Source organism: Macaca nemestrina, chromosome 9 (genome assembly GCF_043159975.1).
Source record: "Macaca nemestrina isolate mMacNem1 chromosome 9, mMacNem.hap1, whole genome shotgun sequence".
In the NCBI taxonomy this organism is placed as follows: domain Eukaryota; kingdom Metazoa; phylum Chordata; class Mammalia; order Primates; family Cercopithecidae; genus Macaca; species Macaca nemestrina.
In genome coordinates, this window is record NC_092133.1 from 31,120,781 (window position 1) to 31,144,973 (window position 24,193).

At 47.4% G+C, this 24,193-nt stretch overlaps 1 protein-coding gene and 1 non-coding gene across 6 annotated transcripts in view; both read right to left on the minus strand.

Moving 5' to 3' along the window:
• The window catches only part of LOC105478344 (SUFU negative regulator of hedgehog signaling), a 133,386-nt gene that overhangs the window by 33,044 nt on the left and 76,149 nt on the right, over nt 1–24,193 (minus strand). For 3 of the 5 annotated variants that reach the window (XM_024791839.2, XM_011735510.2, XM_011735512.2), the window contains exons 4-8: nt 8,048–8,190; nt 7,064–7,149; nt 6,725–6,797; nt 3,521–3,674; nt 1,277–1,388 (exon numbers count right to left, since the gene is read on the minus strand). In XM_024791839.2, the coding sequence (XP_024647607.2) occupies nt 1,277–1,388; nt 3,521–3,674; nt 6,725–6,797; nt 7,064–7,149; nt 8,048–8,190 (568 nt within the window). Of the gene's footprint in view, nt 1–1,276; nt 1,389–3,520; nt 3,678–6,724; nt 6,798–7,063; nt 7,150–8,047; nt 8,191–24,193 lie in introns of all 5 variants that reach the window. The other 2 variants (XM_011735511.2, XM_011735509.2) reach the window with 1 other exon arrangement.
• Nucleotides 9,153–9,259, minus strand: LOC112426063 (U6 spliceosomal RNA). Its single transcript, XR_003017328.1, has one exon. It is a non-coding gene; the product is annotated as a U6 spliceosomal RNA (small nuclear RNA).

Here is a 24,193-nt window from a genome sequence, read left to right on the forward strand (position 1 = left end):
TTTTGCCAAAGAGCTCAACTCTCAGCACAGCCCTGTTCCCAGAGTAACTCTAGTCCAGTCAGGTCTCAGGAGGCAGCCTGAACTTTAACCAGCCAGGCCTCCCCTGTGCTATATCCTCTTGAGTTCCTTCCTCTGCTTATTAAAATTCTAAGGCGTCCTGAAGGTCAATGCCATGTTCTTCCTCCTCCAAGATGCCCTCCCTAACTACCCCAGATCCTGTGGACCTGTCTTTTTTGTAGCGCACTAAAGTGTTACTATTTCTGGGAACCATGATCAGCAACTAGAGCTAGAATCCAGAGAAGCAGCCATTTCCAACAAATCACATCGACAGCCAGACACACGCTATTAAAAGGTAATTGTTTCACTCATGTTCTCCCAAAGGAAGAGCCTGTGCACCCAAGATGGCCCCCTGGGCCCAAGCTTGTCAGACAGCAAATGTGTAATAAAGACTTCGTAGAAGAAGGCTAGATCACCCTGGTCTTGCAGGATGATTGACCTCCCTTTCAGCCCAAGGCACAGCAATTTCCTCCCTGGCAGGCAAGGTTCCTGCTTTGGGCTGCCAGCCCCCTAGTATCTCCTGCCAGCAGCTATTCCCTAGAGCTGCCCTGGGACTAAGGGCAGAGGAGGGTGCCCAGTTCCAGCCCTGCCCATCACTCATCCCCTCTATCAGAGGAAGAGAGGTTGGCAGGAAGCGGATCTGACCTCTGGGGTGGCCACAGTCTCTCCCGAGGGCTACAGGGGCCCCTGGACAGGCAGCAGAGGCCTGCAAAAGACTTCCTTTCCCTTCCCTGGGCCCCAGGGAAGAGAGGCAGGAAGAAGGGCCTCAGCCGCAGGCATCCAGCATGGGGCTGGCCAGAGAGGGAGGCCCCCCGGGTTGCAGCTATCAGCCGGAGACCAGGCTCCAGGAAGGAAGGAAGGGCAACTCTGGCCGAGACCGAGATAAGGAGGGAACCGTGCTCAGCACAATGGGCTCCCACAAGGCTGGGAGGCCCCAAGTCAGATTTCGCCCCAACCTGGCCTCCTGTCTGTTCACACGGCTCATGTAAATATTTACTGATGTTTATATTCACGGTCTGCTGGGTCCCCTCTGAGGCCCTCTCCTATGACCCACAGATAGATCTGTGTGCCCCAGACCATGCCTGCCCTTAAGCCTAGAGATCCTGGGCCCATCCAGCAAGGGCTATGTGCATTGTTCTCTCTCATGCAATCCACAGGGACAGGCCCTTCAGGACAAAATCATCCTCTTGTTCCAGTCCATGGACACTGGGGAACTTACGGGGCCCGGTCGTGGGCGAGGCCATTCTGCCGCTGAGGGTTGATTGGCGGAAGGACAGGTTTGCTGTTGATCTCGAGTCCTCTCCTCAAGGTCTCCCGGATCTGCTCTGTGTCTGCAACGACACCACTAAGTTGCCCGGTGGCCCAGTGGGCTCCCAGCAACTCTCACCCTGCTCTTAAAACTTGGCTCAGCAGAGGTGCTAAGAAAAACTACCACATTGGCCAGTCCTGAGCCCACTCTAGGCATCCAGACGTGAGTGCTGAGTGAGTACAGATTGCGAGGGGACAACCGTGCTCTTAAGAAGCTCTAGGTTGGAAGAGTGCCATTCTTGTAGAATCCAGGGGCAGCCTCTAGAGTTCAGAAAAGCACTCTCCACCATCGTTTTCCTTCCTGTGTCACAGGCCCAAGGTTTACCCTTAACGTGGCTCTGCACAGTGACTGATTACTGGGGATTCTGCCCACTGAAATGGATGTGAGTGAAGGCTGCAAGTGCCCTGCCATGAATGGGCAGGTGCCTCTCACACACCTTTCTGGGTTCTGGGTGGTCAACTAGCATCTGGTCTTGCCACCCCTTCCCCTTGCATTCAAGTCAGTGAGACGAGATCATCCCTCCACCTTGGTCTATCCCAGGAAACTCTGCCTCTCCATGGAGAGGCAAGGGCCAGGAAGTGAAAGAGTTCCCCTGGTGGGATTATTTCTTTGTAAGGTGCTTTGCTGGTCTTTGGGATGAAGCTTACTAGTCTGGTCCCCTGTACTGAGATTTGGATCCAAATTTATCTCTGCAAACTGTAAACAGATACAAAAAAGCAAATTAAAGTTAGTTGCTCAAAGAGTGGTCTTAGAGTGGAAAGGAGATGATTACTAACTTTTCTAACGATCTGATTTGTTACAGTAGGATGGATTAATTTATAATTTTTAAAAATAGCCAATAATGACTGAAATTTTAGACAAGACTATGACTCCCTCTTTAAATCAACCTCATTTGGTTGTCAAAAGCAACCAAATGATTCCAATAACTGTATACCCTGTCTTTGAGCCTCCAACAGACTTGGCATGCCATTAAAACAAACAGGAAGGAAAGAAAGGGCTCGGCTGGGTGAAGTGGCTCACATCTGTAATCCCAGCACTTTGGGAGGCTGAGGCGGGTGGATTGTTTTGAGCTCAGGAGTTTAAGACCAGCATGGGCAACATGGCGAAGCCCTGACTACAAAAAATACAAAAGTTAGCTGGGCGTTGGTGGCTCATGCCTGTAGTCCCAGCTACTTGGGATGCTGAGGCTGGAGAATCACTTCAGCCTGGGAAGTGAAGGTTGCAGTGAGCCAAGATCAAGCCACTGTACTCCAGCCTGGGCAACAGAGACCCCTGTTTCAAAGAAAAAAAAAAAGGGCTCAAATATTTGCACTAGGGGTTTAAGTTTGTCCTTTACAGAATGAACAAAAACCTTTTATAAGTGTTATCATATATGTAAGGATTTTATTCAGGGCTGTAGACATCTTATTCTTCAAAAAAAGAAAAGATGGAAGAATGAAGAAAGGAAGTAGACAAAGAAGCTGTCAACACATGTATATGTAAGTGGCTGCTTTTCCTTTGCAGTTAGTTGGGGACGCCCTCTACTAAAAACCACAACTGTTTCTGCAGCCAAGATCAGCATAGGGAGATTCCAACAGGACAGCCACATCCTCCTTCCCAAATACCCCATCCGGAATGCAGTGGGTCCAGAGGCCCTGCCCACAGCCCTAACCCTGTATCTGTATGACAGGAGGTGGGCAATTTGCAAGCCGGCCTCACACTCAGGCCTCTCTTGTTGAAGGCCTGGGAGGGCCCAAGGCCAGAGTGATCCTTGGATCTGGCATGGCCTTCAGGCCAGAGCTGGGCCCTGTGTCAATTCCGTGGGTGGCCGACACTTGTCTCTTGCACTTGGGTGGACTATGGACTTTTCCTGTAACTGTTCTAAGGCTTCCACTCACCTCCATGACCTCAGATTGCAAGGGACAAATCTGAAACACAATGGTGCCTGCTGGTGATGCATTTGAAATACACACAGGAAACACAACTAGAAATGGGCCAATAAAGCTCCCTTAATTCCACCCTGCTGGAAGACTTCACTTGCTGTTTAAATCATGCCAGGAAATAAACTATTGAATGGGTTGTTTTTGTTAGAGACCCATCCTAGAGAGCCTGGAAACCAGGCCCTGGGGAAAAGGAAGGAGGAAGGCTGGGGGAAGGCTGGGTGTTGGCTCCCACCTTTGCCAGAGAGTCGCCGGGGCTGTGTGCCGATGCAGATGCTCCGGCTGTCCTCGTCATCCTCGGGAGGCCGGCTCAGGTCGTCCCAGGCACACTTGGCACTGACACCACTCAGGTTGGAGCCATCTGTCTCGATGCCTTTGTCAACTCTCTCCTGCTTGAAAAGAACCAAAGAGCCAGAGTTCTTTCAGAGAACTGGTGGCCCAAGGTGACCACTCTTCCAGCCACCACTCTTACAGTATTTACTGAGCCCTTGTGGTACTGAGCATGGGACAAATGCTGGAAGAGCAGGATCTCTGACCTTGTTCTGCCCTGGTTACCAATGCATGATGGTCTCTACCAGCTCTTGGACTCCTCCAGGGGAACCAGGGATTAGGGGAAGCCGGGAGGAATGCAGATCCCAAGGGAAGCATCTCTTCTACCCTCAGCCTTCCAGTACAATGGCCTCTACCTGTGTCAGAGCCCCAAACCTGTCTCTGCCAGGCTGGCTGGTGGAGCTGATGTGGCCATGAGAGAGCCTACTTCTCTGAGGAGAGGTGTGATCCTTCCTCTCCTCCCGATCTTCAGGCAGAACCTCTCAGTGACTGCTATAGAAGACAGGGTGGAAGCCTGCCACAGGCGACAGGCAGCACCTGCAGTTTCCCCTTCTAACAGCTAGAGGGTGTGGTCACACAGGGAAGAGCCACAGGAGAGCAGAAGGCTGGACTTCCCCTAGATGCTTGGGTTCCCTTGTTTGGCAAAGGACTCTGGATGGAGATTCCCTCCCATTTCTTAGACTGAGATGGGGGCCTGGAGTGCAGTGACTATCTGCAGACACCCTTCTCTCCCCATCGAGACCCTACCTTTCTACAGGCCTTGGTATTGCTGGGTCCAAACACTCTCCAAATGGCCTCAAGGAAGAGTTGTACTCAAAACATCCCTGGATTTTCTGGTAAAACACCCTTCATTGATGCTGGACCTTGAACTAAAAGTCATCTATGCCCATGTGGGCCAAATCAAACTTGTGACTGAGCACCTCAACAAGAATCTGTGCTTCCTGGCTCCACAGGTACCACACTGGCCTGCCGATCAGCCCGGGAGCCCCATCTGGGAGAAGTACAGGTACTGTCCTTATTTCCCGGGACCAGTTAGCAAGTGGCTGTGCCCCAGATGCCTCCTTCCCACCAGTCATCTCCTCCTTTCAAGTGCTAATGGTGGCCTGGGCAAAGCTGTGGGTTCCGAGCAGGAAGAGGCTAAGCAGGGAAGCGCTCTGTGTACTCCAGGCGGGGAGTGCGTATACTCTGGTGTGCTCAGGGGATAGTCTGAGCTTCTTCCTCTCCACTGGCTGCCCTGGGGTCCCTCACTTAGTTAAAGAGTTGCAGACAGACAATTCTTGGCTTAACTTGTCTGGGCCATTTACTTTATAAGTAAAAAGAAAACGTTAAGACGCAGAAAGGTGAGGGACTTGTTTGGGCACACAGCTGGTTAGCCTAGAGCTTGGATCACAGGAATATACGCCAGCTCTAAATGGACTGATAGCAAGCAGGCTCCTGAAAGGCACAGTGAATACAGAGGAGTTCACACTTGGTACACAGAGCCACCAGGAAGGAAAGCTGTCCTTTCTCCCTGTGGGACCCTGGGTCCTGTGGGCTGCTCTCAGGGGAGCCTGCAGACTAGGAAGGAGAATAGCTCTTGGCATGGAAGGACAGCTGTTTACCCTTCTAGTGCAAAGGACCAGGTTCTTTCTTAGTACTTGGCACTTAAGATAGGGTCCAAACAATGGCCCACAGTGCCCCATGCTGGATCCCAGTGTGGCTACAGAACAAGGGCTTAGGGAAGCATAGCCTTCCTGGTTCCTGGTTCTCGCATATGCAGAAGATACAAGGAAACCAAGTTTAAAGTAGAGAGAACAGAGGATCGTGGCAGCAGTTTGAAATGTTCAGTGTTAAAGGCACTAGGAAAACAGAGGAGCATCATCTGTGAATGAATAGGATTTATGCCCAAGAACTCACAAATCTACAGTGAAGAACTCAGGGGCTGCTGGCTACATGTCCAGCTGCCACCTCTCTCTTTCTCTAACACATGGAACTCGCTGCAACTGCCTGTGGCTTACCAGATTTTTTACAGAAGCATGACAGGCTTAGAGATGGCAATGACCTGAATTTGGTCAGGGGAGTAGAAGGAGCCAGACACGTGGCAGGTAACATTATTAGCTGTCTGTGGCTTCTGCTTCAGGAGAAGCCCATAAGAAAGGCAGTTATAGGCCGGGCGTGGTGGCTCACACCTGTAATCCTAGCACTTTGGGAGGCCGAGGCAGGCGGATCATCTGAGGCCAGGAGTTCGAAACCAGCCTGACCAACATGGTGAAACGCTGTCTCCATTAAAAATACAAAAATTAGCTGGGCGTGGTGGCGGGCGCCTGTAATCTCAGCTACTCGGGAGGCTGAGGCAGGAGAATTGCTTGAACCCAGGAGGCAGAGGTTGCAGTAAGCTGAGATTGCGCCATTGCACTCCAGGCTGGGTGACAAGAGTGAAACTCTGCCCCCACCAAAAAAAAAAAAAAAAAAGGCAGTTACGTTCTTGTGGCTTTCTAAATTTACCTGCATGCCAAAGGAATGCTTCTAAAACAGCAAAGATGACACTGAAACACTGTCCAGGTGGGCCACAGGGAGTGGGCAGCTGCCAGCCTGTATGTCTAAGGTGCCAACCTTTCCAGGCTAGGAGCTCTGCGTCTGACTGTCCAAGATAGAAAATGTGGCGAAAACGGGGATGGGACCATTAGACCAATCAGCACTCACTCCTGAAGCTGGGCCATGGAGTCATTATCACCTACACCACTGTCTGGTACAGGGCCGTGGTGGCCATGGTGGCTCCCTAAAAGAAAGTCTGGGAGGCAAGAGAATGAATACTGGGCAAACAAGCAATATCCACTACACTTACCTTTTATTGCTGGCGATCTAATTTTTTAAGCCAATATGTAATTTACATACAATAAAAATATCCTTTTAAAATGCCAAAATACGTATGTCTGAGGACTAGCTTTCCTGGGCTGAAATCTCTGTTCCCTATGTGCTCCGCAGAATTCAGGGGACAAGTTCCAAATGATGCCAAATTTCTACTCACTCACACATAAAGCTCCTCCATTTTCCCAGGATGAAAGCCAGTGTTATTTGGAAGAGGCCTAGGCACAGGTTACTAGAAAGGTTTTCCTCACTCAAGACATACTTGCAGGTGTGGATCAATCTCAAATATGGTCTCTCCTCTCCGCATGTCAGTTATCAGCCAGGGGCCGCCAGCACTGTGGACAAGGAAAGGGGATGGTAACTGAGGATCTGGGGCTGATGGGCTGGGCCTACAGCCTGCCCTGTTTGCTGCCCCAGGCCTAGGACACAGGGGAATAGTTTGTGGTCAGGGACTGTCAGGGAGTGAGTTGTCAGGAAGCCCTGATGTGAAAAACCAGGGCCTGAAATAACAATGCAAGAGGGAGCCCCACATGGAGGGTGGTGGAGGGACTCCCATCCCCAGGCCCAGGGAGCCAGGCTCCCACCTTGCATGGGTACTCACATAGGTACTGTCCGCAGCAGCTCCAGGATGCCCTGCCCGTTCCACTGCTGGGCTGAGTGTAGCTCTTCAGTGCAGACGCCAACAATCTGAGGCCCAGGATAGAAAGCCACTGTGTGTTAATGGCAGCTCCCCACCCCAAGAAGGTCAGTTACTCAGGCTCTCTGAGTCACCTCCAGTTGGGAGACCACAGGCAGGATCTGTGCTTAGGAGCTGGTACAGCCAAGATGGGATGGTTCCCTTAGGAGGGAGTGGCTGCCTGGCTGGTAAATGGCTGGGTCCACTGGTGGGCCCTGAGGCCTGACCCTTGCCCTTGCTGTGTCTGGATGACACCAAGTCTAGCTCTTGGCTGCAAAGGAGAAAACCAAGGCCTGAGCAACTCAAGATGTGTCCTCAGGCTATGTCTCTGGAAGTTGGGGAGGTTCAGGGAGCCATTCCTACCCAGTCTGGTATCATGGGGAATGTAAACAAGAGACTTTGAGACCTATCAGGCTTGGAACCACCACCAATAGGTCCTAGCAGCTTGCAGAGAAACTCCTCCCTTCCTTATTAGAGGATAGGCCTTTGTGTAAATATCAAAGGAATCAGTGGAACCTTCACATAGACTTCATCGTGACCAAAAACAAACACTGGTCAAAGCTGGGCAGGTTACCACAGCTTCTGGGAAACAGCAAGGATGACCCAGAGCTGGCTTCCTGCTAGAAAGTCCTGTTCACTGTTCACAGAATACCTGCCACCCCCACTCCTCCCTCTCAGCTACAGCCATTCTCTCCCACCCAAATGGCCCCTTCCCCTTCCCCCTTCTCCCATCTCAGCAGGTTAAATCAGACCATCTGAATCTACCTGACAAACCATCAGAGGAAACAGAACTCAGGAGGAGGCCAAAGGAAACCTCCCACTCCCTTCACTCCCCTTCCTCAAGCCTCCCTATCCTCCCAGGACTCTTCCTACAGGAAGGCTTGAACCAGCATTCAACCTGTGCCTCACCTGGAGGAAGGTAACTACCCCAAAGGGTGTCTGCACGGGCTGCATCTGTGGGTCCTCTGTCAGCAGCATGTGCTGAATTCTTGACTCACTGTTATCCAAAGGGCTGTGCCAGGACACATGGTCCCCGCTGCAGAAGGTGTTCTCTGTGGGAGAGACACAAGGATCCTCAGTGTTCAAGGCCTCAGATCCAGACCTGGAATCTGGGCTGAGATCTCACTAGCACAGGCTGGGAGGCTTCCCAGCCTCTTAGGGTAGCCCCTGTGAAGGAAGAGAAGCATTCACTCCGGATGGAAGCAAAGAGCTTGTGGATATTTCCAAAAACCTAAATTGTTCCTGCTTGCCAATTCTGTCAGACTTAAATGGAAAAGGACAGGCTATTAGTGTGAAAGCTCCTTTGGCCTGGGAAACCCGAAAGACTTCTGGCATCTGCTTCATTTCCCCAATATCCCGACTCATGGTGGGAGGCAGGAGCCATGATTGGATCTGCCAAGAAAGAATAAGGTGCTTTTTTGTGGGGCCACCTGGCCAGAAGTCCACAGGGAGGCAACAGGGCAACGAAAGCCCTTCACCTTGGAGAAACAGAACGAGATTTCTGTGTTGCTGAAATGGCGCTCAGAAGGAAACATCTAACCTTGGAGGGCCTTTGAGATCTATCACCAGTTTCCACAGGTAGATGCAGGAATTCCTGCGGAACACTAGGCTTCAAGTAAATGGAGGTCTAGATAGTGCCTCCCGCACTGTGGCAGAGACAACTCATGAGGATCCTCAGGCTATGTCTCTGAGATGTTCAGATTCTGCGAAGGGTAGCTGTTGCTGCCAAGGGCACAGCCTCCTCACACACAGGCTCACCATTGCACTTCAAGCAGGCACATTACTTTAGAAAGAGTTTTGTTTAAGGCCACATAACCACAAGGGAAAACAACCCCACAGGGTACTAAGTCTCTCACTAGCTCTGACTCTCATCATGGGTGCCAAGGTGCCATGTATGACCAGCCTATGCATCCACAGGCTCCCTTACATGTTTTGTTCGTACACAAATGGAAGCACACTATTCTGCAGATTTCACTTAATTATATATCTTAGAGAACACTTCTTTTTTTTTTTTTTTAATACAGAACACTTCACAAATTTGCATGTCATCCTTGCGCAGGGGTCATGCTAATCCCCTCTGTATCGTTCCAATTTTAGTATATGTGCTGCTGAAGTGAGCACGAGATCACTTTTCTTTTTTTTTTTTTGAGACGGCATCTCGCTCTGTTGCCAGGCTGGAGTACAGTGGCATGATCTCGGCTCACTGCAACCTCCGCCTCCCGAGTTCAAGCGATTCTCCTGCCTCAGCCTCCCAAGTAGCTGGGATTACTGGCAAGCACCACCACACCAGGCTAATTTTTTGTATTTTTAGTAAAGATGGGGTTTCACCGTGTTAGCCAGGACGGTCTCGATCTGACCTCATGATCCGCCCGCCTCGGCCTCCCAAATTGCTGGCATTACAAGCATTAGCCACTACACCCGGCCGAGATCACTTCTTTTCAGCACATGGAGAGCTATCTCATGCTTTAAATGGCTGTTCCCGGGTTCACTGTGGTCTGTCATTCATGATCTGGGAATCTCAACAGTTGAGGTACCTTCCTTCACTTTTTATCAATATTTGAGGTAAGGCAGAACACACACATACGCACACCCATCTTTTCCATCCAGGATATGGCTCCAGTTATTGGTCCTAACCTCAGTGGTGTTCATTTAGGTAGGAGAAGGAAGACTGCTTCCTCTGAGATGTAATAATACAGAGGAGAGGAGAAGGCACGGCTCCAGGTATAGCCAACTAGAAACCCCTAAATTACCAAATTCCTGCTAGGCTCACTCTTCCCAGAATCCCTCTCCTTTTATGTAAGTGTGTTTCTGCAAGCAGCCTTCATGTTCTACAAGTAAGAAACAATGCAGGCTGGGCGCGGTGGCTCACACCTGTAATCCCAGCACTTTGGGAGGCCGAGGCAGGAGGATCACGAGGTCAGGAGATCAAGACCATCCTGGCTAATATGGTGAAACCCTGCCTCTACTAAAAATACAAAAAATTAGCTGGGCGTGGTGGCAGGCGCCTGTAGTCCCAGCTACTTGGGAGGCTGAGGCAGGAGAATGGCGTGAACCTGGGAGGTGGAGCTTGCAGTGAGCCAAGATCACGCCACTGGACTCCAGCCTGGGCAACAGAGTGAGACTCTGTCTCAAAAAAAAAAAAAAAAAGAAAGAAAGAAAAGAAAAAGAAACAATGCAACAGGTAAAAGGACTGAATAAGTAATTAACCCCCCAACAACAACATACACACATATAAACAATCCAGGCCCATCAGATGACTCTACTGGTAAATTCTGCCAAACATTTAGAGAAGAATTAATAGCGACTTTTCACAAACTCTTCCAAAAAATAAAAGAAGAAATACTTTCTAATTCATTCTATGAAACCAATATTACTCTGATACGAAAAACAAAGGTTTAAAGGTTTAAGACAAGGAAAAAAAACCTATAGACCAATATACTTTATGCATATACAAACAAAAATCCTAAACAAAATACCAGCAAACAGAATCCAGCAACATACAAAAAGGGTTATACAGGCTGGGTGTGGTGGCTCATGTCTGTAATCCCAGCACTTTGAGAGGCCAAGGCAGGCGGATCACGAGGTCAGGAGTTCAAGACCAGCCTGACCAAGACAGTGAAACCCCGTTTCTACTAAAAATACAAAAAATTAACAGGACGTGGTAGAAGGCACCTGTAATCCCAGCTACTTGGGAGGCTGAGGCAGGAGAATTGCTTGAACCCAGGGTGGAGGCTGCAGTGAGTGTAGATCACGCCACTGCACTCCAGCCTGGGCAACAGTGCGAGACTCTGTACTCTGTCTCAAAAAAAAAAGGTCGGTTATACACAATGACCAAGTAGAATTTATCCCAGAAACGCAAGGCTAGTTATACACAAGAAAATCCATGTAATGGAAGTTATAAAAAAAAAACCACTCTATGATCATGTCAACAGACAGAAAAAGCATTTGACAAGATCCTTTTCATAATAAAAATACTCAGATTTGGAATAGATGCAACTTCCTCATCTTGATAAAGAGCATTAACAAAAAACCCCACAGCTAACATCATACTTGATTAATGGTAAGTAACTGAACTAATTCCCTCTACAATCAGGAACACAACAGAGATGGTTACTCTCGCCACTACTCTCGCCACTTCTGTTCAACATCGTATTAGAGTGCAAGCCAGGACAATTAGGCAAGAAAAAGAAACAACAAAAAAAAAGTCCAGGTGCGGTAGCTCACACTTCTAATCCCAGCACTTTGGGAGGTCGAGGCATGTAGATCACCTGAGGTCAAGAGTTTAAGACCAGCCTGACCAATATGGTGAAACCCTGACTCTACTAAAAATACAAAAATTAGCCAGGCGTGGTGGCGTGCTCCTGTAGTCCCAGCTACCCAGGAGGCTAACACAGGAGAATTGCTTGAACCTGGGAGGCAGAGGTTGCAGTGAGCCAAGATCACACCACTGCACTCCAGCCTGGGTACAGAGTGAGACACCATCTCAAAAAAAAAAAAAAAAAAAAAAAAAAGAAAAAGAAATACATCCAGATTGGAAAGGAAGAAGTAAAACTGCCTCTATTCATGGATAGCATGATATTGTAATATAGAAAACCTTAAGGAACATACTAAAAATTACTAGAACTATTAAACAAGTTCAGCAAGGTTGTAGGGTACAAAGCAATATGCAAAAATCATTTGTATTTGTATATACTAGCAAGGAACAATCCAAAAATAAACCTAAGGCCATGCATGGTGGCTCGTGCCTCTAATCCCAGCACTTTCAGAGGCTGAGGTGGGAGGATTGCTTGAGCCTGGCCGTTAGAGACCAGCCTAGGCAACATAGCAAGAACCCCCATCTCCATACATACACACACAAATTAGCCAGGCATGGTAGTGCACACCTGTAGCTGCAGCTATCTGGGGGGCTGGAGCATGAGGATGGCTTGAGCCCAGGAGTTCAAGGTTGCAGTAAACTATGATCACACCACTGCACTTCAGCCTGGGCAACAGAGAGAGACTGTGTATCAAAAAAATAAAAAACAAAACAAAACAAAATAAAAAATGAAAGAAAAACAATTATTTCACAATAACATCAAATATAATGCAATGCTTCATTTAACAAAGGAAATGAAAACTTATACTCTGAAAACTACAAAACGTCGTTGAAAGAAATTCGAGAAGACCTACATAAACGGAAAAACATCCAACATTCATGGATCAGAAGACTAAGTGTTGCTGAGATGGCAGTATCCCCAACTCGATCTACAGGTACAGTGCAATCCCTATGAAAATGACAGGTATCGGGGGGAGGGGGGGAGGGGGAGGGATGGCATTGGGAGTTATACCTGATGTAAATGACGAGTTGATGGGTGCTGACGAGTTGATGGGTGCAGCACACCAACATGGCACAAGTATACATATGTAACAAACCTGCACGTTGTGCACATGTACCCTAGAACTTAAAGTATAATAATAATAAAAAAGAAATAAAGAATTACCAAAATGTGACACAGAGACATGAAGTGAGCACATGCTGTTGGATAAATGGTACCAACAGAATTGCTATATGCAGGGTTGCTACAAACCTTCAATTTGTAAAGAAAACTCAGTATTTGTGAAGTGCAACAAAATGAGATATGCCTGTATTTATCATTGTTGTATCTTTTTGGTGAATTAAACTTTTATCATTACAAAAAAAGAAAATGACAGGTATCCTCTTTGCAGTAATTCACAAATGGATTCAAAACTTCACGTGGAAATGCAAGACACCCAGAATAGGGCTGGGCATGGTAGCTCACACCTGTAATCCCGGCACTTTGGGAGGCCGAGGTGGGCGGATCATGAGGTCAGGAGACCGTCCTGGCTAACACAGTGAAACCCGGTCTCTACCAAAAAAAACACAAAAAATTAGCCAGGCGTGGTGGCCGGTGCCTGTAGTCCCAGCTACTCGGGAGGCTGAGGCAGGAGAATGGTGTGAACCCAGGAGGCAGAGCTTGCAGTGAGCTGAGATCACGCCACTGCACTCCAACCTGGGCGACAGAGCAAGATTCCATCGCAAAAAAACAGAAACAAACAAACAAAAAAAAACAAAAAACAACAACAACAACAAAAAAAGAGAAAATAACAAGTGTACAACTGTTGGTGAGGATGCAAAGAATCTGGAATCCTTGTGCACTGCTGGTGCAATATAAAATGGAGTAGCCACTGTGCAAAACAGTATAGCGGTTCTGCAAAAACTTTTAAACACAGAATCACCATATGATCTAGCAAGTTCACATCTGGGTATATAGCCAAAATAACTGAAAGGAGGGTCTCAAACAGATATTTGTATACCTATCTTCACAGCAGCATTATTCACAATTGCCAGAAGGTAGAAACAACCCAAATGTCCATCAACAGATGAATGGATTAACAAAATGCAGTATTTACACAAAATGGAATACGATTCAGCCATAAAAAAGGGAAATTCTGGCAAATGCTACAGCATGGGTGAACCTTGATAATATTATACTAAGTGAAATAAATATACACAAAAGGACAAATACTGCATGATTTCACTTACATGAAGTACCTAGAGTAGGCAAATTTATAGAGACAGAAGCTGGGGGAGAAGCGAATGGGGAGTTATTGCTTAGTGGGTACAGAGTTTAAGTTGGGGAAGATGAAAAAGTTCTAGAAATGGATGGTGGTAATGTCTGCAAAACAATGTGAATATACTTAATAATGTCACAGAACTGTACACTTAGAAATGTTAAAATGATAAATTTTATGTTACACATATTTAATCACAATTTTAAAAAGAAAAAACCCACAGAATGAGAGAAAATATTTGCAAATCATATCTAATAAGTATCCAGCATATATTAAGTATTTTGCATCCAGAACATATAAAGAGTTCTTACAACTCAATAATAAAAGATAAATAATTCAACTTAAAAATAAGCACAGGATCGGAATATATTTCTCCAAAGAAGATATACAAATAGCTAGCTGGGCATGGTGGCTCATGCCTGTAATCCCAGCACGTTGGGAGGCCAAGGCGGGCGGATCACCTAAAGTCAGGAGTTCAAGACCAACCTGGCTAAAATGGTGAAACCCTGTCTCTACTAAAAATACAAAAATTAGTCAGGCATGGTGGCATGAGCCTGTAATCCCAGCTATAGGGAGGCTGAGGGAGGCGAATTGCTTGAACCCAGGAGGCAGAGGTTGCAGTGAGCCAAGATCGTGCCATTTCCCTCCAGCCTGTGTAACAGAGTGAGACTCTGTCGGGAAAAAAAAAAAAAAAAAGAAAAAGAAAAAAAGATATACAAATAACTAATAAGCAGATAAAAAGATCCTCAATGTCATTAACCATTAGGGGAATGCAAATCAAAACCACCATGAGGCCAGTGCAGTGGCCTCCCAACACTTTGGGAGGCCAAGGTGAGAGGATCGCTTGAGGCCAGGAGTTTGAGACCAGCCTGGGCAGCCATGGCAAAACCCCATCTCTAAAAAAATACAAACAAGGCCGGATGCGGTGGCTCACGCCTGTAAGTCCAGCACTTTGGGAGGTCAAGGCAGACGGATCACGAGGTCAGGAGATCGAGACCATCCTGGCTAACACAGTGAAACCCTGTCTCTACTAAAAATACAAAAATTAGCCAGGCGTGGTGGCATGAGCCTGTAGTCCCAGCTACTTGGGAGGCTGAGCCAGGAGAATGGCGTGAACCCGGGAGGTGGAGCTGGCAGTGAGCCGAGATTGTGCCACCGCACTCCAGCCTGGGCGACAGAGTGAGACTCCATCTCAAAAAACAAACAAACAAACAAACAAACAAATTAGCTGGGTCTGGTGGCCCATGCCTGTAGTCCTAGCTACTCAGGAGGTTGAAGTTGGAGGATTGTTTGAGCCCGAGATGTGGCGGCTACAGTAAGCTTTGGTTGCACCATAGTATTCCAGCCTGGATGACAGAGTGAGACCCTGTCTCAGAAAACAAAACAAAACAAAACAAAACAAAAAGCCCACAATGAGACACCACCACTTCATACCCACTAGAATGTTTAAAATAAAAAAGATAGCAATTATAAGTATTATCTGGCAATAAAAAGGAATAAAATACTAATGTATACTACAACATGAACCTTAAAGACATTATGCTAAGTGAAAAAAGCCAGTCATAAAAGACCTTATATGATTCCATCCATATGGAATGTCCAGAAAAGGCAAATCTATGGAAACAGATAGTAGATTAGTGGTTGTCTACAGCTGTGATGGTTGGAAGGAATAGGGAGTGACCAATATGAGGTTCTTTTTTCATGGTGATGGTTTCACAACTGTGAATTACATGGTATGTGAATCGTATGTCAATAAATCTGTTATTAAAAAAGAAAGGATATAGCAGGCAAAAGGAAGGAATCTTGAGGCACAGGCAAAGTAGGGGAAGCAAGGCCAAGCCTCTAAATTTCTTGTTTCCACCACCCCAGGCACAGCAGCCTGGCCTGGGAGAAACCTGACCCATGATGCTGAGACATCACAGCACTGTATGTGTCTACATGACCTGAACAATCATCTACTAACATATTCTTTTCTACAAATGAGAAAAGGATGCTTGAGATTGACCAACGTCTCATAGTACGTCAGTGATGATGGGCATGGCCCAACACTTCCCAAACTTTGGGGTCATCCACAACACCCATCAGGATGTTTGCTGTATCTGTGTACCATCTGTACCATTATCTACCTGTATCTTTCCCCCTAAAATTGACTTGTCTTTTTTTTTTTTTTTTTTTTTCCTGAACAAACTTATTCTGAAAGGGTAACTTCATATCACTATACTAGATAAGGAAAATAAATGGAAAATTAGTGTTGCTTACCTCAAGTGGTAACTTTTGGATAATATGATGATAACAAATTGTTAATTTCTAGCTGATATTGTTGCCTACCTAACATTGTTTAAAAACTGAAATAAACAAGGGTCAAAGAGCTGTTCAAGGTTTAAAGAGTCATATACAGCTGAGACAAAATCACCAAGACTGAGAGAGAACAAACTGGGCCAGGCATGGTGGCTCATGCCTGTAATCGTAGCATTTTGGGAGGCCCAGCGAGAGGATCGCTTGAGCCGAGGAGTTTGAAACCAGCCTGAGCAACATAGTAAGACCCCATCTTAAAAAAAAAAAAAAAGAAAAAGAAAAAAGAACCAAAGAGAGAAAAGTGGCTTCACTATTTATGCTACCAGTTACTACTCTTGTGCAGTTACCAGCTGAAATCGCCTGCTGGTTTTGGCAAACCCTGGCTTAGTGGTGAACTTTGGAGTTGGGAAGGCCGTTTCTATTTGCCTCCATCCCTAACTAGTTGTGACCCTGCACAACTTGCCCAAACACAATATACAAGCCTGTTAGCAGGAAATAGTGTGCCTACTCAGTATGCTTTCTACTGCGGTATGTTATTACTCATGTACTAGAATACAGTACAGATACTCTCACCTGTCACCAGAAAACAGGACTGGCCACAGAGCTTGTAGCTACCAGCAAGTGCCCAGTAGGTGGCACCATTGCTCCTGGTTTAAGAAACAGATGGGCCAGTTACCTGGAGCTTTACATCCCTATCTGATGTCTGGTCTGTAGAAACATACCCCAAACTGGGTGGGGATTTACTTAGGCTGGAAACAGGGAAAAGGCTGGAAACAGGGAAAAGGCTGGAAAGATTTGGAGTCATGACCTTTGATCTTTTATTAACCAGAATTAACATGATTTTAAAATATTGTGCAAACCCAAACTGTTTGAACCAGAATGACCAAAAAGCACTTTGTGCAGGCTTAATAACTTGGGAAGAGGCTTAATTTAGGCAGCTGCGAGAGGGAGACTCTAAGGCAAGAAAAGGGAGTCAGGCCCAGGTGCTGCTCTGGGATCAACACGTTCCACTCTGAGCATGTGTGATCGGGCTTTGGTCAAAGGTACTCCTGAGTTAAAGCGGGGAGCAGAAAGTGCAACTTCCATCAGAAATGCCTGGAGACCAGGACACTAACAGAAACTTCTAGCGAGGGGCAGGTCTTCCGCAGCTCTGCTTGATGAAGGAACTAGACTTATGAGCTCTTCTGTGGCCAAGAAATGGTCTTTCTTAACACAATGAAAGAGCCTTGGTCACAGTTTTCAAGCCTGGGACAAAGCCACAATGGGTTCATTCTTGAGTCCGGTCTGGTCTTTATGCCCTGGATGCTCAGCCCCATTCTGTTGGAGCCACTGTGGGGTCTCAGCACTCAGGCCCCAGCGCCTACGCTGGGAAGCTCTTGGCCCCTTCAGAGGGGTTTTCAAATGCTAATAATGCCTCAGTTAGAGGCCCAGCTGTTCAGTACAGCGGTTACAGGAGCTGGCTTCCTCTCTCTTGCTCCCCAAGGTAGCCTTATTGAAAAGTCAGGGTGAAAATCCCAGAGACCTCCCAACTACACAGCAGAGGCTCCCCCACCCGGTGTCTGAAAGAATGCCGTTCCAGGTAAGGGCTGGGTAGACACTTTCTATTCCCTTCCCTCCTTGGAGCTTTGCCCCCAAGTACCAGGAGAAACCTCCCTCGGCTACTCCAGACTTCTATGCTGTTTGGCAAATTCACTGGAAGGGAAATATCACTCCAGAGTAGCAAAAGGAGTCTCTCCCTCCCCCGCTAAAAATGCTAGTTACAGTTCTACACCTTGCTCACTTGGGAGAAAGATTTCATTCCTCCACATCTCATTCCCCATTAACAAACAACTCCTGGGCAATAACTCTGAAAATGTGGAAGATGCTAAACAGGCGCACAGAATCTAACTGGCTCCTCCAATTGGCCATCATCCCACCCCCACCTCCCCGACATCCAGCTTCAGTCATGGTGGTTTGAAGTTGGACTGTCCCGGATATAATAAGTTAGCAAAATCTAGGGAGAGGGGTTGCAGAAGAAAACAGCTATTGTTTGTAAAATAGTTAGTGCTGCCTTTGAAACACAGAAGCAAATACATTCCTTGAGTTCTTACAAATACATTCTTCAAGAGTTCTTAATTCATCCTAACTCTAGACAGTGCCCGCCTGCCTCCCTTCTGTGCAAAAGTACAGGCCCCCGTGATGTTCTACATAATAGCCTGGAAACTAAAGCCCCACCCCAGGGTCAGAATGAACATGCTTGGTCTGTGGAGAGGAGGCTCATGTTCCCTTTGGGAGCCCAGGAGAGTGAAGTTTGGCACCGTGAAGCCAAATGCTCCTTTTCTCCAGGTGCTTTTCTGCGTGCTCTGAGATGATTCCATGCTTTCCAGGGACAGAGAACAAGGGCAGGAAATGCAGCCGGACTATGCCAGGTGACACAGGAGTGGCTGGTCTGCAAGAGGTGTTTTTGAGAGAGCAGGAAAATGGGAGGTGATCCAAAGCGGGCTGGCAGACTCAGGTCTGTCAAGTTGGAGGTCAAACATTTGACAAAGGCACAGCCATCATAGTCTCTCAAGAAAAAATCTCCACTCCTCTTGCATTTTTGGTGTTCACAAATCATTCTGATAACCAGGGCTTAAGTGTCTTCTGTGAACACTGAGAGCTGGTCCTAGGGGGGCTTAGCAGTTCTTTCCCAAAATGTCAGATGTGCCAGACACGTCCCCAGTGACACTGACTGCTGAGGAGGAAAGGTTCAGTTAGCCTACGCTCCATATCTGGAAGTCCCAGGATGAAGCTGAGACCTGTGGGGAGACTCTGGCAACTGACTAACCCACCCTCCTTCCTGAGAAGGCTCAAGCTGCTACTGCTGCGGCCATGGTGGGCTGCGCGACGGAGCTGGGCCCAGAGAAGGCTTCCTCTGAGATTGGAAGACAGTTCCTTCTCAAGTCAACAGAAAGCCCATGAGCAGAAATACATTTATGGGGGCAGAACTACAGGTGCACACAGGCCTGGGAGCTTCATGACTCCCCAGTGAGAGGAGGAGAAAATCTGGAGGTTTTGCTGAACGAAACATCTCTGGCTGAGGCAGTGAAGGAAGTAAAGTTCAAAGTTAGTCCTGTTGGCTTCTGCCCAGCCCATGTGCTCCTAATGGGGGCCACTCAGTCAGCCCGCTGCCCCCACTGGATCTCTCCGTAAGCTCATCCTAATTTCTAAAACCCATGCCTAATTTCTTCTTCTTTTTTTCTTTTTTTTTCTTCTTCTTCTTCTTCCCCTTCTCTTTCTTCTTCTCCTTCTTCTTTTTTTTTTTTTTTTTTTTTTGAGACACAGTCTCTCTCTGTTGCCCAGGCTGGAGTACAATGACACAATCTCAGCTCACTGCAACCTCCACCTCCTGGGTTCAACTGATTCTCGTGCCTCAGCCTCCCAAGTAGCTGGGACCACAGGTGCACGCCACCACACCCAGCTAATTTTTGTATTTAGTAGAGATGGGGTTTTGCCATGTTGGCCAGGCTAGTCTTGAACTCCTGACCTCAAGTGATCCACCTGCCTTGGCCTCCCCAAGTGCCGGGATTACAAGTGTGAGCCACCACGCCCAGCCCAAGCCTAATTTCTAGACCAGAGAGTAGGAGAATAGGGATATGTGTATCTAGTCTATTGCCAGAAATGAGGCGCCTACTGAGTTTTAGGCCACGGGGTGTAGCACAACCACAAATGACATTTCTGGAGCCCTTAGCACACCTGCACAATGCTACCCTCATTTTAGGGAGGAGTAACTCCAGGCACTGTACAGAGGGCACTGCCCTCACGAAGACACAGAGCCTCCTCCAGGCAAATTCTCCCACAACCTAACAGCACCCACCCACCAAAGGAAGGCAGTAGATCCTCTTCTTGTCTGATCAACACTGACTTTTCCTGGTAACAGCAACTCTCATCCTCCAGGAATCCAAATAAAGCTGAGAGTGAGCACCTCCCTCCACTTCCCTGCCTACCTGGCTCCACGCCCCCTCCCGAAGCCAAAGCCAAAGAACCTTACAGCAGAGTTGTGACGCAGGACCCACACTAGGAACTAGGACAGAAACCTTGCATCAGAGTCTGGAGACAAGGCCCACACTAGGAACTGGGACAGAAGTTGAATGCAATGATGTATAAACGGCCTAGCAGCAAAAAAATAAAACATGTCCTGGGTAATTCTCCTTTAACAGTGGACCTCCTGCAAGGAGAGGAAAAGATGGGATACTCCCCAGCTCAGAAGCTACAATTTGTTACAAACCAATAGAATTTGGCACCCCTGCCTTTCTCCCCACACAGTGCACAGCAGACAGATGCTCCTAAGGAAGGATAATCCCAGGAACATGGCTGACTGTTCAACAACTCCTCTGCAGGGCTTCCAATCAAACTCCAAAGAAAGGGCAAGACAGAAACTCTTTAAGAAAGAAAAAACAACAAAGCAAACAAACTGTGGGGGGGGGGGGGTGCAGGGGAGAAGACCCAAAACAGATTCTCTGTACCACCTGTGGTTGAGGAGCTCTTGGGGCTAGAAGGTAAAATTCTTCATAACTGGTCAAATGGTGCAGATGGTGACCAGTTGTAGAATTTCCAAATCTGGTCATGTGGTAGAAACAAGAATTAACCCCTACCCCCCCGCCCCACCTACCTTTTCAAAGTTCTGGATGCAGTTTTATCACTTGAAAAATTCATTTGAGTGTTTGGTTTGAGAGCTTCCCTCAGCTAGCTCTGTCTGATATTAATTTGGCTAAATGTGGTTGCAAGACATGGAGACGGGAAATGAATACGCAGTCCCACTTGATTAAATAAAGAAGACTGAGAGAAGACATATTTGCTCTTGCAAAACTGAAAGGAAATGTAAAGGCTATTCCTTCCAGGTTTTGCCTGGTATCAAAGGAATTGCACAGCTAGCCAAAGGAGACTCAAAACTGCTTCCCTATGCATTTTCTCCAGAACCTCCTGCTCTTCAGTTTCCTTCCTCTCCCTCAAAGCCGCAATCATAAAGGCAAACAGGGAAGTGTAAGGAAAATCCCTTTATAAGCAGAGATACTCAGTAAACTGGAATACAGGTCACAGCGGGAGAGGTGGGAGGCTGGCAGGCTGCCAGAGGCCCTGCAGACTCTCACCCCAAAGCGAGTCTAGGGGGCTGCAAACTTTCAGAACTAGACTGATGCGGCTTCGCTAGAGATAGACTGTGGACCTGACACACCCTGTGCTCACATGGGCAGGGCACACAGCAGACAGCCTCATTCTCCCCACAGTGAGGGTGAGGACCCTGATTGCCCACAGAGCTCAGGAGGGTTCATCTGGCCACAGCTTGTAGCTGTCACTAGTCAAACCTCATTTACTCACCCATATATGCTATGCCCACCTGTAAAGAACACAGGTCCTTGCTTAGCCCTTAGAGAGAGCCTGGAGTCCTAATCTAGCAGATGCTTTCAACTTTTCTTTTTAAGCAGCTCCATCTGTTTAGACACCTGTCAGCATGAGAAGGCAGAATATTCTGCCCACAGGCTTGTAACTGGGCAAGACCTGCTCTTGTTCCTCTCTCCTTCACCAGCACGAGGGCCTGCCACCTACGCACAAGGCAGAGCCCAAGCCTCTTCTTTTTTTTTTTTTTTCCTTTGAGACAGAGTCTCGCTCTGTCGCCCAAACTAGAGGGCAGCGGTGCCATCTCAGCTCACTGCAACCTCTACCTCCCAGGTTCAGGCAAGTCTCATGCCTCAGCCTCCCGAGCAGCTGGGATTACAAGCGTGCACCACCATGTCCAGCTAATTTTTCTTTCTTTCTTTCTTTCTTTTTTTTTTTGAGACGGAGTCTTGCTCTGTCTCCAGGCTGGAGTGCAGTGACATGATCTCAGCTCACGGCAACCTCTGCCTCATGGGTTCAAGCGGTTCTCCTGCCTCAGCCTACCGAGTACCTGGGACTATAGGCACGTGCCACCATGCCCAGCTAATGTTTATACTTTTAGTAGACAGGGTTTCACCATGTTGGCCAGGATGGTCTCGATCTCCTGACCTCGTGATCCGCCCGCCTCGGCCTCCCTAAGTGCTGGGATTACAGGTGTGAGCCACTGTACCCCGACTAATTTTTGTATTTTTAATAGAGATGGGGTTTCACCATGCTGACCAGGCTGGTCTCCAACTCCTAACCTCAAGTGATCCTCCCACCTCGGCCTCCGAAAGTGCTGGAATTACATTGTGCTTTTTTTTTTTTTTATTTGTATTTTTTTTTTTGAGACGGAGTCTTGCTGTCGCCCAGGCTGGAGTGCAGTGGCGTGATCTCTGCTCGCTGTGAGCTCCGCCTCCTGGGTTCACACCATTCTCCTGCCTCAGCCTCCTGAGTAGCTAGGACTACAGGCGCCCGCCACCACGCCCAGCTAATTTTTTTTTATTTTATTTTTAGTACAGACGAGGTTTCACCATGTTAGCCAGGATGGTCTCGATCTCCTGACCTTGTGATCCACCTGCCTTGGCCTCCCAAAGTGCTGGGATTACAGGCGTGAGCCATCGGCCTCTTTGTTCTTAAAGCCAAAGGGACTAAGGAGGTTTTAAACTCATAGTCCTATATACGTTTCAACCAAAGAATGCCAGGAGGGCTGGGTGCAGTGGCTCATGCCTGTAATCCTAGCACTTTGGGAAGCTGAGGTAGGTGGATCACTTGAGCACAGGAGTCTGACACCATCCTTGGCAACATGGCAAAACCCTTGTCTCTGCAAAAAATACAACATTTAGCCAGGTGTGGTGGCATATGCCTGTGGTCCCAGCTACCCAGGAGGCTGAAGTGGGAGGATCACTGAAGCCCTGGGAGATGGAGGTTGCAGTGACCCATGATCACACCACTGTACTCCTGGGTGACAGAGTAAGACGTGAGACCCCATTTCCAGAAAAAAGAAAAAAGAAAAAAAAAATCCCAGGAAATCTTTTGAAGCTTTAAAATCCAAGACCAGCCTGGCCAACATGGTGAAACCCTGTCTCCACTAAAAACACAAAAATTAGCTGTGCGTGGTGGTGGGTGCCTATAAGCCCAGTTACTCAGGAGGCTGAGGCAGGAGAATCGTTTGAACCTGGGAGGCGGAGGTTGCAGTGAGCCAAGATCGTGCCACTGCACTCCAGCCTGGGCAACAAGGCAAGACTCCATCTCAAAAAAAAAAAAAAAAAAAAAAAAAAAAAAAAAATTCCAGCACATGCTTCTACTCCTCCCATCTTCTTCCTGAAGAGACCAGTTAAATCTAGAATGAAAACCCATTTAGACTGGGTGCAGTGATTCACACCTGCAAACTCCCAGCTTTGGGAGGCTGAGGCAGGAAGGTCACTTCAGACCAGGAGTTCAAGACCAGCCTGGGCAACACAGTGAGACCCTGTCTCTACAAAAAAAATTTAAACATTAGCCAGGCATGGTGGCGCACACTTGCAGTCCCACAGCTACTTGGCAGACTGATGCTGGAGGATCATTTGAGCCAAAGTGTTCGAGGTTACAGTGAGCTATAATTGTATCATTGCACTCCAGCCTGGGCAACAGAACAAGACCCTGTCACCGCAAAACAAAACAAAATATTTAGTTGCCAGGGACCTATAAACTAGTATGGTCACCAAATGGCAGAATCTATTAATATAAAAGGTACCTTCTCTTTGACCCAATCATTCTACTTATAAATATCTACCCTAGAGCAAAACATGTCACAAGGAGGAATGAATAAGGATGGTCACTGCATCTTCTGTGCACTGTTTGTAATACTGGAAAAATGGCAACAACCTAAAGGTGCATCACCAGGGGAATAGTTAAATTATGGTTTATTCATACAATAGAATCACAGGCAACAGTAAAAAAAATTAAATAAAGATCTTCAAGACATACTGTCAACTGAAAAACCCAACTGTGAAGGGTAGTACAGTTTCATTTACATTAAATACTATGCAGCCATAAAAAAGGATGAGTTCATGTCCTTTGTAGGGACATGGATGCAGCTGGAAACCATCATTCTCAGCAAACTATCGCAAGAACAGAAAACCAAACCCTGCATGTTCTCATTCATAGGTGGGAATTGAACAATGAGATCACTTGGACACAGGAAGGGGGAACATCACACACAGGGGCCTATTGTGGGGAGGGGTGATGGGGGAGGGACAGCATTAGGAGATATACCTAATGTAAATGACAAGTTAATGGGTGCAGCACACCAACATGGCACATGTATACATATAT